The sequence below is a fragment of the Ictalurus furcatus genome, chromosome 27, assembly GCF_023375685.1.
Source record: "Ictalurus furcatus strain D&B chromosome 27, Billie_1.0, whole genome shotgun sequence".
NCBI lineage: Eukaryota > Metazoa > Chordata > Actinopteri > Siluriformes > Ictaluridae > Ictalurus > Ictalurus furcatus.
The window spans coordinates 5904394-5925068 of NC_071281.1; the positions used below are offsets into that span (position 1 = coordinate 5904394).

Here is a 20675-nt window from a genome sequence, read left to right on the forward strand (position 1 = left end):
ATCGCAAGGCACAGTCACACACATTCACACACTACAGACAATTTGGAAACACCAGCCAGCCTACAATGCACGTCTTTGGACTGGGGGAGGAAACCGGAGTACCCAGACGAAACCCCTGAAGCATGGGGAGACCATGCTAACTCCACACACGCACACACACACGAGACTGTATTTGAAACCCCAACCCTGGCGGTGTTACTGTGCCCCCTGTCTCTTTAACCATTTCTGTATTAATCTGAAGTATGTTTGGCACATCATCCTGCTTGAAAGCTCAATCTATGGTGAAGTCAGAACTTCCTGGCAGAGGCAGAAAACATACTGGCCATCATGGGGGCCTGGCGGTTAAGGCTCTGGGTTACTGATCAGAAGGTTGGGGGTTCAAGCCCCAGCACTGCCAAGCTGCCACTGTTGGGCCACTGAGCAAGGCCCTTAACCCTCTCTGCTCCAGGTGCGCTGTATCATGACTGACCCTGCGCTCTGACCCCAGCTTCCTAACATGCTGGGGTATGCGAAAAGAAAAGAATTTCACTGTGCATATGTATATGTGACCAAGCAGTTGTGTTGAACGTTGAACCCCCATGGTAATGGATGAGAGAAGGTTTTTCACATGTAAACTCACATTTCCTGATCCTAATGAGAGATTGTTTTTGTAAGAAAAACAGTAGACAAATATCTTCTATTTAGTGGAAAATTTTAATTATTGTTTGCAATGTTTGTTTGTTTGTTTGTTTGTTTTGTTTATTTATTTTATTATTTAAAAAAGTTTATTAAATCAGCTTTACAACAGTTTTTGAAGGGTAGCCAGTTTCTGGAGCACTGTATTTGCTGTTGGAGCGTTAAACTGGTAAATAATCATATTCCAAATATTTGCATTGGATAGGATCTTCTAGCTTGGTGTAAAAACGCGAATGTCTCTGAGCTTCTCCTCAGACTGTTTTCTGTAGTGTCTGCGTCACTACTGGTTTTTTGGCTGTGGTCTGACCAGTAGAGCGCTCCCCACAGCTCCCCACTAGTCTATACCACCCCTAACACACACTGCTTAAGCCTGGTTTATGCATTTTTTGACCTGATTTTGCTGTTTGCTGGTGAAAATCATGAGATAATACTTTGGCTGTGAATTGAGATCATCAGTCAGCCTATTTAGAGCCACAGCAACCAATTGGCTAACAAAACAACTTCTGCTAAGGCACACTTTTAAAGGCCACCAATAAGAGGGCGGCTTTTGATGACGCAAAATGAAATGTTTGTGATTGAGGAAGTTATCAGTTCTATTACTGCCTTGCTCACAGTAATTAATGTTGTTTTCAGCCTACATGCCTGGCCAGTCCATGTTTTACACTGACAGCAGAACGTAGTAGTTTCCACTTCATTCAATGTCCTGAATATAGTCAAATCTATCTAGTATTGCCAATTATAGATTATTGAGCGTCTGTCTAGACTTAAAAAAAATAAAAAATTTAAAAAGTGTTAGTGTTTAAAATCGATAAAAGTGTAGTCTTATAATAGGAGATACTAGATACATTTGACTTTATTCAAGATATTTTCACTTACTAAGAAGCAATTGTTTTTCTGTTCCCTCCAAATCAGCCAAGACAGCTGTGTACATTCATGTTTTGTTTGAAATTTAGTCTTGCTGCTTAAATTTATACTAGAGTAAAAAAAAAGTCTAATGTAGCTAATATGATAGAAAACCATCCATCTATCTTCTGTACTGCTTATTCTTCACAAGGTCGCCGGGAACCTGAAGCTTATCCCAGGGGCAGGAGGCAGGGGGACACCCTGAACGGGCACAGCCCATCACAGGGCACAGTCGCACACCCGTTCACACACTGTGGACAATTCAGAAAAGCCAGTCCAAACCTACAACTAGGGATGGGCGATATGCGCTTAAAACTATATCACGGTATTTCTTGGCATTTATTGCGATAACTGTATCAGTGATGATATAAATATAACACCGTGCCCACTGTTTTTGGCTACGAGTGATGGCTACACACACCCACTCACACACTGTGGACCATTTAGAGATGTAACGCATGTCTTTGGACTGGGGGAGGAAACCGGAGTACCTGGAGGAAACCCCCAAAGCACGGAGAGAACGTGCAAACGCCACACACACAGGGTGGAGGCGGGAATCGAGCCCCTGACCCCGAGGTGCAAGGCGTGCTTGAACCACTAAGCGTTAAACGATGTTGTTAAGCTATGATTAAAAAGTGACTCGGCTAAAGTATAAAATGACTGTTTTTTCCATAATCTTTTAACAGAATGCAGTGACTTTTGCCTTCTTAATTATAAAAATAGCCAGTTATTTCACGCTATTTTTAATGATCCAAGCAAATCTCAATCGATGGCACCAACGTTCAGACTATTATTATTTTACAGCAGAGAAGGCTGGTCACACACTGTTACACTGTACAGTTCATTTGTATAGATTACAGAAAGTCATACGGCAATTTGATTCAATCCAGACTTCCCCTTTCATTAGAACTCCTTAAAGCTCACACACAGCTATTGCTCAGTCCAATGCAGCTTTTTAATCATTAAAACGATAGAGGTAAAACTGGGTCAGTAGCGTGAAAGACACATAGGGAGAGGAAGATATAATATCAGTCAGGCATGTGTGAGGGCAGCTGCATGTGGGGTCCTTTGTGTGTTTCTTTTCTTCTGAGCTTGACACTTCCTGGTCTGGTGCAGTGTCTCTGAACAGCCGGCTGTGAGAGAGAGAGAGTGAGCAAGCGAGTGAGTGAGTGAGCGAGAGAGTGAGTGAGAGAGGAGGAGAGGGAGAGGAGGAAGGACTGAAAGCATGTGTGATCTTGTGAGTGTGTATATATGCGTGTATATGTGTGTGTAGAGCAGCAGAGTTCAGCAGAAACTCACACCGGTGCTGTAGATGAGAGAAGGAAAAAGATAGAAAGAGGAGGGGTAGAGAAGGAGTTCTTTCCAGACGGTTTATGACCCCTTGCTTCAGCTCGACTTGCAACAAGTTCTTGCTGCAGAAGAGCAGAAAAAGGGCTAAAGAGTAAGAGAGAAAGGCTGGGACAGGACGACATGGGACAGAAGAGGACAGCAGGAATGCAGAAGTCTGCTTGTGGGATTAACTTTGCCAACGGTGGAGTGGGAAAGTGACAATTACAGAGCTACACACGCGTCTTCAGTCACTCCGTCTGTCACTCCTTCCTTTGTCTGTTCCTTGCTTCCTTCCTTCGGCTGGTTTTTGGAGAGGTGGTGCAGCATGGTGCCGCATAACGTGTTTATCATTCCTGCCATGAACACGCCGCATTGGACACCGCAGTTTGAGTGATGGCTGACGCTGAGGGGGCGGGGTTAAAAGAAGGGCTCGAGGTTGCGAACTCGCCGGCCTCCACCTCAGCATCCTCTTCTACCTCTGACCTGCCCTGCACTGCACCCCCCGAGGAAGAGAGGCATGCTGGAGGTCGTCGCCATAGCAGCAGGAGCTTCACAGGCTTGAGGTTGTTTGGAAGGAGGTGAGTGTGGCACTAAAAGGAGAGATGATGTGTGTGTGTGTGTGTGTGTGTGAGAGAGAGAGAGAAGGGAAGTTTAGATTGGCATACAGTACAGGATAGATGATAGATGGTGAGAGAGATGCACATTCATACGTCACAATAGCATTCACCTTCATTTACGAAGGTCAGCTTGTGAAGATTGCACCGATGTGATTGGAACAGAAGCACACATGGCTCCTTATAAACACAAGCAGGCTGGAGCGGTGCTCTTGTGGACTCGGATGGAGGGAAGGGGTGGATATGTTTATATGAGTGAGAAATATACTTTTCTGAGCATGTCATACAAATCATCACTTAAAGTAACCGGTAGTACCAGATTGGTTATTAATCTTAATAAATTTTAGTCTTGGGTCATTTGTTTGTTTGTGTGCGTGCATAAACTGTGCACACATTGCCTAAGATTACAAACTCACCCCCAGGAAACTGAGAGCAAATGTTACTTTTACATTTTCCGGTGTATGATTATGAGCTCTCTAATTCCAGTCCTGTGAGCAGAGAGTCTCTATCCTTTCCTTTCTTCTCTCAGTCATTCAGTTAGGCTGTATCTTTCCGTCTTCACTTTGTAAAGTGGTTCTAAAGTGGTTCAAATTTAGTAGGAAATACATTTTGTTTTAAGGTTCTACACAGATCCTTTAACCACCTTTCACAAACTGAAGAACCCATAGAGGAGTTATTATTATTATTATTATTATTATTATTATTATTATTATTATTATTTGTAAAGAGTTATTATATTTGATTAAAAAAAAAATCGTTCACCATTACTCACCTCCTCTCAGGTCAAATGAGAGCACTCTGGAGCAGAACCACACTGTATTCACAAATCAGCTAATCCAACTGAACCTGAACACACACACACTGCTCAGAATAAACAGCGCTGGGTGGAACTGTACACTTTACTGTAGCTAAAGGCAGCTTACCAGCTGGATATGTCCTGAAAAAAGCTGGGTGAGTGTAGATGGTAAAAACGCATGGCTCGCGAATGCCCAGTGATTTTCAGGAGAAAAGCCTCAGGTTCCTGTTCTTGTCCGGCAGCAGGGGAGCCCGACGTGGTTTGCTGTGTGGCCCATCCACCTCAAGGTTCAGCATGTTGTAGGGTATGAGATGTTTTTCTGCTCAGTACAGATGTAAAGAGTGGGTATATGAGTTACTGTAGCCTTCCTTGTCGGGTCGAACTAGTCTGGCCATGCTCCTGTGACCCCTTTTATTTATTTATTTATTTATTTATTGCACCATTCTGTGTAAACTATTGTTGGAGGTTCGAATCCCACCTCTGCCCTGTGTGTTTGTGCATGTTCTCTCTGTGCTTCGGGTTTTTCCTCCGGGTACTCCAGCTTTCTCCCCGAGTCCAAAGACACGCGTTGTAAGTAGGGATGAGCGATATCTTATCGTTTGCGATATACCGGTCGAAAGTCTTCCCGCGATCATAATGATAAAACCTAGTTGATGACGTATTTGTGTGTGACGGTCTGCGACCCATTCGCAGCTGACATGCAGAGAGAAAACGAGTACGGCAGAAGGTGGACGTGAAGCTGAGGAGTTCATCGCTAAAGGAGGAGCTACTGTACCTCTACAATCTGGAACTGGTTTACTTACAGAAAATCAGTTTTATTTTCAGATCAATGTTTGTGTTTTGGAGGCTCTCAAGATCGCAGCTATCACTTGTAGCTAAAAACAGTGGTGCACGCTGCTATATTTCTATCGTCACTGATATCGTTTTCGCCATAAATACCAGAAAATATCGTGATTTAGTTAAGTCCCTAGTTGTTGGCATAGTGGCATTTCTGAATTGTTCCGTAGTGTGTGAACGGGTGTGCGATTGTGCCCGTTCAGGGTTTCCCCCTGCCTCCTGCCCCTGGGATAAGCTCCAGGCTCCCTGTGACCCTGTGCAGGATAAGCGGTACAGAAAATGATTGAATGGATGGATGTAGATGTATATATGATATACTCTGGGCTTTTATGTGGTTTGCATGGTTCGGTGGGACATGTGGTAAATCTGTGTGTGAGGCAGCTCAGATCTGATTATTTTGGCATATCTGCTTTGTGCATTTCTCAAGTCTCACGCTGAGCTTTTTCCAGCACGGTGCGTGGATTTCTGACTAATCAAACGAAGTTTCGTCCTTATTCATGCTGGAGATTCTGTTTCATTTGCATCATGTGGTGTGCACCAGAAATTTGCAAAAAGAAACCTAGCATGCAGACAGGTGAGGGAAGGAGAGTACCTGAGCTTCTCCTTTCCTCGTTTAAAACTTCTGGGTTTTTTCTTCCACTTTTGTTTGTGCTGATGGCGTTCAGTACTGGGTTGCACCTGTGTAAAACATAATGTACATGCATGTCTCCATCTTGATAGCTGCTTAAGTAACTAACCTTCAGTCTGAATAAAGCAAAACGATTGAATGAACCGTCTATCTGATTGAAGGAAATCCACTTAATAACCTGTTTAATCGAAGAATAAGGGGCATGTCAGCCTTTCTGTCAGATTACATTCACTACGGGGGCACATGGAGCTTGCGTTACAGATTTGAATATGTTAGAAATATTTGTGAGGTGAATGGGCACCAAACTAATATTTCAAGGCAGCTATGGGATACAGTTTGACCTCAGTGAAGGATTTGATAATCGCCAGACGTTCTGTAAGAATGCAGAACATGCACACAGGAGAAAGAGGGGGGAAACTTTGATCAAACCTAGATTCCTTGTGCAGTTATTGCCAGACAGTAGGGGTAGTTAGTAGTAGTAACAGTAGTAGTAATAAAAGTAGTAGTAGTTGTAATGGTAGTAGTAGTTTTAGTAGTAGTAGTACTAGTAGTAGGAGTAATAGGAGTAGCAGTAGGAGTAATAGTAGGAGTAGGAGTAATAGTAGTAGTTAGCAGTAATAGGAGTAGCAGTAGTAGTAAAAGGAGTAGGAGTAATAGTAGGAGTAGTGGGAGTAATTGTAGTAGGAGTAGTACTATTAGTAATAGTAGTAGTATTAGGAGTAATAGTAATAGGAGGAGGAGGAGGAGTAGTATTAGGAGTAATAGGAGGAGGAGGAGTAGTATTAGGAGTAATAGGAGGAGGAGGAGTAGTAGTAGGAGTAATAGTAATAGGAGGAGGAGGAGTAGTATTAGGAGTAATAGTAATAGGAGGAGGAGGAGTAGTAGTAGGAGTAATAGTAATAGGAGGAGTAGTAGTAGGAGTAATAGTAATAGGAGGAGGAGGAGGAGTAATAGTAGTAGGAGTAATAGTAATAGGAGGAGGAGGAGTAGTAGTCGGAGTAATAGTAGTAGTAGGAGGAGGAGTAGTAGTCGGAGTAATAGTAGTAGGAGGAGTAGTAGTAGGAGTAATAGTAATAGGAGCAGTCGGAGTAATAGTAGTAGGAGTAGTAGTAGGAGTAATAGTAATAGGAGTAGTCGGAGTAATAGTAGTAGGAGTAATAGTAATAGGAGGAGGAGGAGTAGTAGTTGGAGTAATAGTAATAGGAGTAGTCGGAGTAATAGTAGTAGGAGGAGGAGGAGTAGTTGTCGGAGTAATAGTAGTAGGAGTAATAGGAGGAGTAATAGGAGTAGTCGGGGTAATAGTGATAGGAGGAGGAGTAGTAGTAGGAGTAATAGTTGTAGGAGTAATAGGAGGAGGAGTAGTAGTAGTAGGAGTAATAGGAGGAGGAGTAGTAGTAGTAGGAGTAATAGGAGGAGGAGGAGGAGTAGTAGTAGGAGTAATAGTAATAGGAGTAGTAGGAGTAATAGGAGGAGTAGTAGTAGGAGTAATAGGAGGAGGAGGAGGAGTAGGAGTAATAGTAATAGGAGTAGGAGGAGGAGTAGTAGTCGGAGTAATAGTAGTAGTAGGAGGAGGAGTAATAGTAGTAGGAGTAATAGGAGGAGGAGGAGTAATAGTAGTAGGAGTAATAGGAGGAGGAGGAGTAGTAGTAGTAGGAGTAATAGGAGGAGGAGTAATAGTAGTAGGAGTAGGAGGAGGAGTAGTAGTCGGAGTAATAGTAGTAGTAGGAGGAGGAGTAATAGTAGTAGGAGTAATAGGAGGAGGAGGAGTAATAGTAGTAGGAGTAATAGGAGGAGGAGGAGTAGTAGTAGGAGTAATAGTAATAGGAGGAGGAGGAGGAGTAGTAATAGGAGTAGTCGGAGTAATGGTAATAGGAGGAGGAGGAGTAGTAGGAGTAATAGGAGGAGGAGTAGTCGGAGTAATAGTAATAGGAGTAGTACTAGTAATAGGAGTAGTAGGAGTAATAGGAGGAGGAGGAGTAGTAGGAGGAGTAATAGTAATAGGAGGAGGAGGAGTAGTAGGAGGAGTAATAGTAATAGGAGGAGGAGGAGTAGTAGGAGGAGTAATAGTAATAGGAGGAGGAGGAGTAGTAGTAGGAGTAATAGTAATAGGAGGAGGAGGAGTAGTAGGAGGAGTAATAGTAATAGGAGTAGTAGTAGCAGGAGTAACACTGAGAAACACTGAGACAAAAGATATGTTTTAAAATGCATCCGGATCAGACTGAGCCTTCGTCAAAGACAAAAAATCAGACTAAAGTCAGATTATACAAGGACTGGATCTTGGTTGCTGCTCGTTTCCATTAAGAGCGTTATTTCAGTAATGTTGAGGAATTAATAAACCGAACCGTTCACCTGTTTTATTGCTTGTGTGGGTCTGTGCTTTTGTGTTGACCGTGCTGACATGCCACACCTGAACCCAGCTTTGCGTGTGTACAACAGAAACACGGCATAGGAGGAACACTATACATGTAATACAAGCTGTGTGTGAGAGAGAGAGAGAGAGAGAGAGAGAGAGAGAGAGAGAGAGACGGAGAGAATGAGAATGTCCTAACCAGTAACTTCGAAAGGTTCCATAAGACAGTAGGAAATGAGGCTCTGTCACACAAGTCACACTTCACACATACGAACACCCTCCCACACACGTGCACACACACGCATGCACACGCATGCACGCACACACGCACACACATGCATGCACACGCACGCACACGCACGCACACACACGCACGCACACACACGCACACACACGCATGCACAGATACACACTCCTGCACACGTGCACATAGCCCAAGACTAGAACTACAAACACACCCTCTGTGAAATGTGGCCAGATGGGAGTTTGTTCGTTTCCGGTGTGTCTGTATGAGGACAAGTCTTGTGAACAGCCCAAAGAGTCTCTTTCCTTTCCTTCTTTCAGGCATTCAGTCAGACTATCTCTTGATGTCTGCATCGCTCTCATTTATGCTTAAATTGAATTACACTCTCTCTCTCTCTCTCTCTCTCTCTCTCTCTCTCTCTGTGTGTGTGTGTGTGTGTGTGTGTGTGTGTGTGTTTCTCATCAGCTTCCTTTCCTCCAGAGCAGAAAAAGGCAGATGTAAAGTTCAACTATGTGTGTGTCCCCATAGATATAGGGATATCTGTCAGCTTTGACCTTATTGGGACCTTTGGCTCGTCCCCACCAGAAAAATCACTTTAGCTTTAATTTAAAAAAAAAAATCCTCCTGGTTACTGAGTTTAGGGTTAAGGTTAGGGTTAGGTTTAGGTGTAGTATAGCGTTAATTAGCTGTGTGTGTGTAGACACTGTAGCGATGCTAATACACAGTTCATACGTCTACATCTGTTCAGTATCATGTTTCATGAGCTCTCAGGGGTGTGTGTTCCTCACGCCTTCCTTTCTCACCACACACACCTGCCTAGTCTCGCTGTTGACGGATGGTGCAAGAGAACAACCCCTCCACACACACACACACACACACACACACACACACACACACACTCTTCATCTGACATTACAGACCATTCGTTCAGTCACATCATAACAACTGATACTGTCTGAATTACATCTCCATAAGCACCGAATATTCCTTAAACATTCAACAGATTACAGAGTCGATATTTTCGTTAGAAAATGCGCATCACCTCACATCAAACTTTAATTCACCCAGCGTTAGCATACACCATAGGCTACCGAGTGAATAAAGCTTCAGTGTAACATGAGCCTGTAACGTAGCCCCACATCTTCTATTACAGCAGCAACATCTTTCTAAATCATGGAACTTCCAAGGTTTACATTAACATGTGTACAATAAATATATTAATTATATTAATGTTAGAATTTCTCTATTAACAGATATATAGATGTATAGATAAACAGATCAAAAACACATGTAATTGTTGCTATGGTGAAGTTTTTGGAAGGAGTCTCCAGTGTCACCGGTGTGATTTGAAGTTTTTCGACATGGGACCAACCTTAAAGATGGAGATTTCTTGATTTCAAGCTGAGAGAAGAAGAAAAAGAGAGCAAGAGGGGAAAAAGAAGCTGGCGAGGGAGCGATGTTCCACAACATTAAACATAACTTTAAACAAATGGCCTTTAATTAATCAAAAATTTCTTCGGCAGAGCACTACGGAACGTGCTGTTCGAGGAAAAATAATCAAGGTCAGGGTTGTAACAGTAACTTTGCTCCTGTCCCGAAGCTTTATTCCTTATTTAACCAAATCTGTCCAGTTTCAGTAGAGGCTTACTAACGTCAACAAGGCGAAACCACAGCTGCAAATCAATCTCCCCATCCTTCAGGAAAAGCCCAGTTCTAGCAATGTCCTGGAAAGGAATAAAACATCTCGGAACACAGGACGTGACTAATTTATCGTGCGTTTGTAATATGGGATCTTCTAAAATGTTTCTGTAAAAATTACACGAGCATTTACTTCAGGTTCGTTCGAGGTTACGTTCAGTTTGACTCGAGAGTAACAACGAAAAATGCAACTGTAGAAATGAATTATTTTAAAACTTCGAACCGTCTTCATAAACATGCAAACATGTTCTCATCAAATCCCTCAATCTCTTATTTCCATTTCCTCCTGTGTTCACGCACATCCTGTCAGAACGAGCCTTGAACGAGAACGAGGTTGGCGTAGATCTTTCACTTGTCTATTTCCATGAGCATGAGACCAGGATGAAGTGAAGGTATAATGTGTTTCAGATTGTGTTGCTATCAAATGTAAGGGCATGGCTTGGGAGAGAAGAGGGAGCGGAAGGATGGATAACACGCTCCTGCACCATCATTAGCATTTCTACTTTTAGTCCTGCTTTGACTATATCTCCATCTACGCCACACCCCAGGGGAGGAAGGTATTGGCTTTAGAGTCTTGTCTCCTCTCGAGCTTTCTTCCCCAAGTCAGCTGAGAGAGGTTCTTTTTCTTTCCATTTCATTCTCTTTATTGCATTGAAGGCATTCTGAAAGGTTATACAAATTAAATTGAGAGATTGACATCTAAGTGGTGAAGTGATATGTGTCATTGTGGCACCCACTAGGGTTTCTCAGCTTCCTGTGTGCCACAACTCTGTGTGTGTGTGTGCGCAGATGCTGATGGAGTGTTTGCATTGTCTGACAGGTTGTTTGTTGGTCTCATTAATGGATGCATGATGGCCCTGACCTGAGAACAGCTCAGGTGAGACTGAAAGAAAGAGGATGTGCCAAGTAAATTTAATTATTCAGTTCCACAAAGCTGTGTGTGTGTGTGTGTGTGTGTGTGTGTGTGTGTGGCTAAGGAGGGGAGATCAGTGTCTCTGTTGACAGACTCCATGCTGTGGTTGGACACTGTGATAATTAGGCCCATCACACAGACGTCTCCACTGGCTGGATGAAATCCCCATCGTCTTTAGATCAGGGCTTTTTACTTCTTTTAATCAGAGCGGAACAGTTTGCTTCCCATTAAACTGGAGCTCTCGGTCTAACCACTGAGCCACAGTTACTTAGGCCCTGTTTACACTAGTGCGTTTTCGTTTTAAAAAACGAAAACGCATGATCAGTGTGGAGATCCTCATCCACACTGGCGTTTCCACTGTGTTTCAGAAACGATCTCCGTCCACAATACACGACCGAAAACGCGTCACATGACCATTCATGCATACTGGGCATGAGCATACAAGTGTAAACAGGAAGTTGGTTGCCTGTCCAAACCAGCGTTCCATGTAGGACTTACGCCGCTTGAAATTGTTTGCCTATTTCTCTAATCATAGCTCGCCTCTTGCGCATGTAGCAGCTGCAGTATTATAAAATACAGAATTTAACTGCACAATGGCTGCTAAGAATGACGACAAAGCCAGCAAAGCTTGCGGATCAGTCTCCGTGTGGTTGTGTATACGATCAAGGTAGAGTAATGGTCATATGGTAGGGGTTTGACGAATCAGGGAAGGATACACAGTGATCCAGAAGACCCAATCAGGGAGCGAATGTGGGCGGAGACACGCCTCAAAAGTCTTAAAGTTTTGGTCTGTTTACACTGAAACGCGAGCCCGGAGTTTTCAAACTAAAACTGGGTCTTCGGTGTTTCCAAAAGTCTCAGTTTTGGAGGGAGGAAAACGCCGGAGTAGTGTAGACAACAGGCGTAACCGTAGCAACAATTATGTGTTTTAAAATGAAAATGCAGCAGTGTAAACAGGGCCTCAGTGTCGTCTAGAGCTGGAATATGTGACCGCATAACATCATGGTGGATATTGTGATACATTACCGCACAGTCAGAGTAAAATGTATCACATAACAGTACAATAGATTTTGTACACAGGATATATTTTCACCGTTTTCACTGTTGTTTTTGTCTCACAACTGTTTTGCTGGTACCGTCACGTATGGTATACAGTTGGGTACATACGTATTTGGACAGAGTCCCTCCATTTTCGCAGGCTCAAAAGAAATTGGAAAATTGACTGATAAGCAGTTTCATGGCCAGGTGTGACCCGTTTCCTCGTTATTTCATGACCGATTAATTAGATAAAAGGTCTGGACTTGATCCCAAGTGTTGAATTTGCATTTGGTAGCTGTTCATGTGTCTCTCAATTAGAGCTGCAACAACTACTTGATAAAATCGAGAATAAGCGATTATGAAAATCGTTGTCAAGGAATCTCATTATCGATTAGTGCTGCGCGCAGCACGGGGGAGATTTACTCATTATGTTGCGTCAGTTCTGAAAACACGCTTCGGAGAGTAAATACTAAAGTTGTGCCCCAAATGAAGCACTGTACAATTACATTATGCACTCTGCACTACCGTCTAGTGTGTGGATTTTAGAAAGGTAATATCATCTCAAATATAACACTAGCGTTTTTTTTTTTTACTAACCGGAAGTATAAACCACGACGGTGCATGACGTCATACGCACGCTAGCATTAGCAAACACCCAGATTCATGGACAATGACTTTCTTCCGTTTACTTTCTGTCAGCGTTACCTTTTATTCCCAACATGACCTCAGTCTCCATCAGACGGAAACGAAATCGTCACGTGACTGAGGAAGAAAGTGTGTAACCTCCTCTAAGGCAGGGTAGCATTTTAAACCCGTGGAAATCAAACTGATGCACGAGGACAAACTTATGTTTATATCCAAAATGCTCCACTGTGTGTAAAGGGCAGGGGAAACTGGTGCAAGCTGCTTAAAAGGTTTAGTTTAATTTAAGCTTATTGTCATTATATGCTGTATTTGCACTTGCATTGTAACTTCTGTCGTTTATTATAACGGAAGTGATGTATTAGTAACGAGGCTGCGTTGCTGATCACGCGCTGTGTAGATACGATGATAGTGCGAGTAAGATCTGTAATGTCTTATTAAACACTATGATCAAAAGTAAACACAAGTTAAATAATATTCTTAAAGACAGCGAGCAACAGAAACCACAAGCTGCAGTGAAAGTGAGTTTTTATTATTAATTTAGGACTGTAGTTTAATTCAGTGCTTTTTGTGCATCCATAAGCATAATGCATAAATACTATAAAATACGTTTTATATATATGGGAGAGAGAGAGATCACTTCCGTATATATATTATATATTCTGGTGTGTGTGTATTGGGTTCTTTTCTGTTTTGGACAAACAGTTTATATTATAACACTCAGTTTGTGGATTTTGTTTTAATAAACAAAAAAAGGTACTGAAAGCTTGCCCTGCCCCCACCGATTAATCCAGAAAAAATAACCGGCCCACTATTCGATTATGAAAATAATTGTTAGTTGCAGCCCTACCCTCAATGTGCGTCCCAAAGAGGTGTCGATGCAAATGCAAGGAGGCCATCATTAGACTGAAAAAACAAAATGGGCCTATCAGAGAGACAGAGCAGAAACTTTAGGAGTGGCCAAATCAACAATTTGGTACATTCTTAAAAAGAAGGACCGCACTGATGAGCTCAGCAACAACAAAAGGCCTGGAAGACCACAGAAGACAGCTAAAGTCGATGGATGCAGAATTCATTCCTTGGTGAAGAAAAACCCTTTCGCAACATCTAGCCAAGTCAAGAACACTCTGGAGGAGGTAGGTGTATCATTGTCAAAGTCTACAATCAAGAGATGCCTTCCCGAATGTAAATACATCAAGATGCAAACCACTGGTAACACTCAAGAACAGAATTAGACTTTGCTAGAAATCATCTAAAAAAAGAAACAAGATTCTTTGAACAAATGAAACCAAGATGAACCTGTACCAGAATGATGGGAAGAGAAGAATAGGAAGCAAGGTGAAGGAGAGGAAGGGCTCATGATCCAAAGCATGCCCCATCATATGGCAAACATGGTGGAGGTAGTGTTATGGCATGGGCATGTTTGGCTGCCAATGGAAGCGCGTCACTGGTGTTTATTGATGATGTGTAGCAGGATGGATTCTGAAGTGTATAGAGCTATACTTTCTGCTCAGATTCAGTCAAATGTTGCAAAACGGATAGGACGGTGCTTCACATTAGAGATGAATAATGAGCCAAAACATACCAGCCCACGATCTTCTTAAAGTAAAGAGATGGAATGTTTTTAAATGGCAAAGTCAGTCACCTGACCTCGACCCAATTGAGCATGTTTTTCACTTTCACTTTAAATGTCATCATGATAGTTGTGTCGTATCACTCACTCCTGTTTGCGGCCTTTTATTTCCGTCATCATAAATCAGTAGAAAAATATGGCCCTCCAGAAATATTGGCTCCCATGAAATCGAGCAAAAGCAAGTGATATTTTTGCGCTTAAACATAGCGACAAAACACACAAAGAACAGTCTTTGTACTATCCACTGGTTTCAAAATGATCAGCAACTTCTTACAGTTAATATTTTGTGACTCTTTCCCTGGAGAGAATGAACACCACTGGCGTTCTTCCTGTAATGTCTTAACAAGGTTGGAGGATCTTAGTCCTCTTCTTCAAGCAGAAGATTTTAAGCTCTTTTAGATTCACAGGTTTGTGCTTATGGTCTTCAAATCAGACCACAGGTTTACAGTGGGGCTTAAATCTGGAGACAGACATGGTCATGGATTTTTGTTTCTTTAACCATTTCTGTATCTTGTTGAAGGCTCTCTCCACCTATTCAAATCTGAACCTCAAGCAGGTTCCTGGCTGAAATATTCTGCCACATGACCACCCTAAAGCATCAGTGATCCACCACTATATTTTACAGTGGCTAATCAGGTGCTTTTCCTTGCATACAGTCCACTTTTTTCGCCCAACTTGCTCATGGTGCGCATCACTTAAAAGTTTGATTTCAGTTACATCTGCCAATTTTTTTTAGAGAAATCAGTTTTCAGGTATGTCCCTGCTGTATTGCAGCTCGAGTCTGTATACAACTTAACCACGTGTTTCACTGCTTTAATGTAGGGATAACTGACAAGTAGAAATCAATACTGACTTTTCACTTTTCAATGTTAATTCCTTGTTAATGTTTCTCACCATTATTTGCACAAGTCAGCAGCTATCAGACAGTTAATATACAAATTTCTTGTCCCCCCCCCCCCTAATATTCAAATCAAAATGCAATTACTTTTTTCTGCCTCTAACATTAACATATTTTTACTACATCAACATGCATGTATGGTTGAGGGGGAAACTAATATTTACATGTTATGTTAACCCCCAACTAAAGATGTACTGTCCAGTCCTGTTTCTCTTGGTTAGGTTTGAAAATGCATTCTGATTTTGATTTCACTTTGTTTTTAAGACTGCAGGGACAGTCAGAGTGATGTCAGAGTGATGAAGTCATTGCAGGTCTTCAGATGGAGAGAACACTGCAGTCACCACCACAGCTGCATCCACCAAAACCACATCAAAACACAAAGCGTCAAAACTCACATGCTCACCTACAGTCGACCCCCAGATGATCCATGCAGAAACTAAACATTGCTTCCTAATTGTTCTGTGTGTCTCTGTCACATATTCACACAGGCTTCCTTTCTCCTTTTGGCTGGGAGTTCGTCGACCCGACACCCGAGACCTGATCGCTTCAGCCTCTCGGTGCTCGGTTTATTTACTTTACCTGCTGCAACACTGCAGTCACTTCTGTTTGTAGCTGACATAAATAAAGCATGGACTCGCTGTACCAGGAAGAGTGATGATCTTATTCATTTATTTACTGAGTGTGGATTGATGTTTACATTTCCTGCCTGGGTAATGTAGAAAATGATACGAGAGAGATTTTTTTTTCTTTTATGGTTCCATTAATGTATCAGTTTTACATATTGACACATTTAAAAAAAACCCTCAGACCCCTCGATCCCCCCCCACCCCAAACCATCTAAAAATAAATCCAGTTTTATACTAATTTCACATTAAATAAATCCATAAGGAAAGCTCATAGTCCAGTTTAAAGACTCTTCAGTGCCACTGATGTCCATTTTCCGAGTCTGTATGTTCTGTGTGGTGAGAACACTCTTAGATTGTCATGTCTTGTGGCGTTTTGTGCTGATTTAGTGGATTTCGCCTTTCCTGGGACGTAGCTGCAAAGTGAGATGTTCCTTTTTCCTTTTGTCTGTTCTAAAAAGCGGCTCATCTGTGCTGTGGTTTTCAGATCTTCAGGCTGCTGGTGTGGGGTTTCTGAACTGTCAAATAGTGCTGGTTCATCTGATTCAATTTCTCCATCCTCCTGTAGTACCTGTGCTGCACTTTGCTCCTTCACTCTCGTGCATCATAACAACATTCCCTAATTCGCTTCTGTTTTTTGGTTTTTGCAGCGTTCATTGTCTCCTTGCTTTCAGTTGTCAGCTTTGCTGTAGTGTCCTGTGCTTTAGCAGAGTTAGTCAGTGCCTGTGGGTTCTCCTGCTGCTGTTGTATGGGGTCAGGATGATCCTCTGTGCAGACATTCGGGACAGGGGCAGTGCTAGCGCTATCACCTGTAGCGGCATCGGGTTTAGCGCTAACAACGTCTTCACCGTGAGTTGTGTTCGGGTCAGAGTTAGCATCGGTTAGCAGTGTTAGCATCAGTGCAGGTGTTGGTGTGGTTCCTGAGTGCAGTGTTTGTTTCAGTGCTGCTGTTGTGTTCATCACTGACCTCTTTCAGCTCTTTTAGCTAACACATCTCTCAACATTAACAGCAAACCATCCTTCCTTGTAATGTATCTTTTGGAAAAAAATTTTGTTAGAACAGACATCACCGTCTATGTTTTTAGTATTAGAGTATTGCTATCATGAACACATCACAATGTTGTCATTACGCTCTCTGCCTGTAAAACTTTAATAGTCTGAAGCTTGACCTGCTTAGAGTTGCACATAGACCATGTGGCCGTACGCTTTTTGAACATAAACTTTTTATTTATTTCTTAATTTATTTATTTAATAAAACCTCCCATTCCAGATATAGTCCCCACTTATAATAACCTCCACTCTTCTGGGAAGGCTTTCCATTCGATTTTGAAGCATGGCTGTGGGGATTTGTCCATTCAGCTACATGAGTATTAGTGAAGTCAGGTGTTGATGTCGGGTGAGGAGGCCTGGCATGCAGTTGGCGTTCCCAGTTCATCCTATAGGTGTTCAGTGGGGTTGAGGTCAGGGTTCTGTGCAGGCCATTTGAGTTCCTTCCACTCCAACCTTGACTTAATTGAGCTCGCTTTGTGCACAGGGGCAGTGTTATGCTGGAACAGGTTTGGGCCTCTTCAGTTTCAAGGAAGATTGTATTGGGAAGAACCACTGTGATGGTTAGATGTCCACAAACATTTGGCCATATAGTGTATGTCTCCATGTTAGAAGACTGCGTTAGTATTGAATTGATCGTTAAGGGGCACTGCTCCAGTATGTTGCTATGGTAGCCCAATCCTGCGGATCTTGGTGTAAATGACTGACACCTGCTATCTGGGTTATCCACTCTTCCATAACACTGGTGTGTGTGTGTGTGTGTGTGTGTGTGTGTGTGTGTGTGTGTGTGTGTGTGTTTCGGTGTGTATCTGTGGTTATGTAAGGATCAAATTCACTCCAGTTAATTAGCATGTCTGTTCTTAGCTGGGATTGATCACGTTGTGGAAGTTGCTCTGTGCTGCAGATACAGAAACGTCTGCTCTCAGATTAGCAGTAGATGACATCATCAGGATTTCACCTTTTCACAGGATTTCAACTCTGTTCACACATAACAAACTGCTATTCACGACTGCTATACTGGATACTGTATTAGCTGATTTTATTGACCATTGACCAAGTCTTAGGCACATGTATACAGTGCCGAAGCGCTATACGATTACCAAAGACACAACGTTTAAAACAAATCATGGTGCCTAAGACTTGTTCATCCACACCTTCTTGTTCTTCGATATCATTCTAGATCAGGTGACGAAATATCTCCAGCAAGGTGCCTTGGAGAAATGTTACACTCTGAACATTCATGTGGAGAAACATAGTATTTCTGATTCATGCAGCTTGTTGCATCATGTTAAGGTAGTGAAACACCTCAAACTACAGTAGAGGTGTGGATGGGACTGTGTTTAATCCCACCCCTCCCCGACTCTGAAGGAATTCAGACTAATCCTACCCTCTCCTACAGAACATTTGAACAGTCCCACTCACAGTTCATTTTTTTTTGTCATTTTCTCATTAATGTAGTTGAATCTATTTCCCAAATTTTAAAAAATGGAGACCCAGACCAAGATAATGCATTTAATGAAAAACGATGAATGTACACAGTTACTGCATCCACTGCACCGCATCCAACACCATCACCATGTTATCCCAGGCTTCTTTATCCCATGAACATTATATTTGTCTACCAGCTCCCATGTTCTTTTATCGGGCCCCAAACGCACACCTCCAAACCGAACCGTGACTCTGTTCCAGTACATGAAGGAACCGCTTCCACTTCTGCTTACCCATTAGCCTTGGAGGACAAATGGCATGCACTTACTCAGACGCTGTTTGTTGTAAATGGAACACATGTATTATGTTTTGTGATGAATGTAGTGTTTGGACAGGATAAGATTTCCAGATATATGGATGTATTGTGAAGTAAGACTGCCAGTGGATATGTGTAGTAATTATGAATGATTTGTACAGGAAAATCTTTCCCTGTAGAAATTTGAGATGGTGGTGGCTTTGAGTGTAAGAAAGGTGTTATTTAAATGGAACACATTATTATTATTATTATTATTATTATTATTATTATTATTTGCAATGTAAACAAGGTTGTCAAACCAAAAGGTTACCATGTAAATGGCATATTTTAACTGCTTGTTGTAGGACTTTTAGCTGTGTGGGTTGGCAATAATTGGTTACATGCTGGTATATAGGCCTTAACTCTGCTAGAAACACAATAAATTACTTAAAACACCAGACTAGACAGCTTGTCTGTGTCCGATTGTTGTGCATTTCAAACCTGGCCAATACTTGGTTTCAGTTTGGCTTCAGCAAGAGATGATCTGCTGCATTCCATTAAAACTCATTAACCTCCAGGTACTACGAAAAAAAAATCCCCTAAACTTGGAATTCCTACTCGGAAAATCTGGTCGGTCTCCTCAACCCAGAATTCAGCAAGTGATGTCAAATAAACATGGCCACTCACAGACTCGGCGTTAAATCAAGTAGCACTTATGCACCTCTAATATTACTTCCTGATGATTTAACTGATTTTGTGCATTTCATTTGTAATTATAATTACTCTCTTAATGATTGTGGACATAGGAAGGGTGCACTTATTTATGTTGGTTTACTTTTTGAAAGTGACTTCGTATTGAAACCTGTAATTTATTTATTTATTTATTTATTTATTTATTTATTGTCATCTGAGGTAATTTGTGTGTTTTTATGAAAGTTGGTGAAGACCACACAATTGCATCAGGCCCTGATACCTCGAAACACAGAATTGAAGGAGGGTGTACTTTCTTTTTCCCATGACTGTATGCTTGTATTTGCTTTAGCTTAATCAACATACAGACGTTATCTGCTTGTTCAATATATAACGCTGACTATACAGTTCACTAATATACATCACTCATCCCAGATAGCCGACCAGCTGCTTGTTGACAAAAGACGAACATGGAGGCTTCACAGTTAAACTCTTAAACAAAAACACTTGCACTGTAAATACAATAAAGTATAAAGTGTAAATATGTTGTTTTTAAAATATGTAAACATTTACAGTTCCAAAAATAAATTCGGTTTATACATCAAATTCCAGTATATGCCATTTGTTACAGGATCTCGTATCCGACACGTTTTCTCCAATATGCAATCCACCAGTTTTTTTCCTGGTGTCGGCCCGATCCCAATACTGGGTATCTTTAACTTTTTGTGAAACCTAATATTTAATATATGCAGACAAGGAAGCAGTCTTTTAAAAATACTGACGTGATTGATTCAGACTGGGCTAAAATCACAGAAACACAACGGTAATAATTACATCACCCTAAATACAAGCTGACCATGGGATCCTAAACATTTGAATGTGATTTTTTTTTTTTTCCTGATTGTTTGCCTTTGAACATAGTATGAAACTATTATGAACTGAATTGAAATAATGAGAACCTGGTACACCTAGTGTGCATCTCCTCCCATTCCTTTTGGAACACTTCACACGCAACTCTTAAACCAGACGACTGTCAGCCATCTGCTACTGGAACAGCTTCATCATTGCTAATCAGCGCGCGCACACACACACACACACACACACAGGGGTGAGGGGTGGGGAATGGGGGTTAATTGATTGGTTGGGAAAAGATGAAAATCGCACAAACTAAATTTTCTTGGGGAAAGACAAATTCAGATAGTGGCGACATGAACAACTCCTGATACACACAACACGATGTGGAGTGTAAATCTCATAGATGCACTGAAAACAATGATAATAGACATTCTAATGGACATAATGATGTTAAACCAAAGGCGATAAAAATGTAAATCCACTACTGAGTTCTTTCACATACTTTTTAGCTCCTCTCCGTGTTCTTCAGTATAATTCAG

The 20675-nt window shown here is 41.8% G+C and overlaps 1 protein-coding gene across 6 annotated transcripts in view; it reads left to right on the plus strand.

The window, feature by feature from the left end:
* Positions 1 to 20675, plus strand: part of dgkza (diacylglycerol kinase, zeta a) — a 175594-nt gene that overhangs the window by 43185 nt on the left and 111734 nt on the right. The window contains exon 1 of one of the 6 annotated variants that reach the window (XM_053616962.1): positions 2084 to 3485. The exons of 4 other annotated variants lie outside the window; for them this stretch is intronic. In XM_053616962.1, the coding sequence (XP_053472937.1) occupies positions 3301 to 3485 (185 nt within the window). In that variant the 5' untranslated portion in view covers positions 2084 to 3300. Of the gene's footprint in view, positions 1 to 2083; positions 3486 to 20675 lie in introns of those variants that run through there. One more of the 6 variants, XM_053616964.1, reaches the window with a different exon arrangement.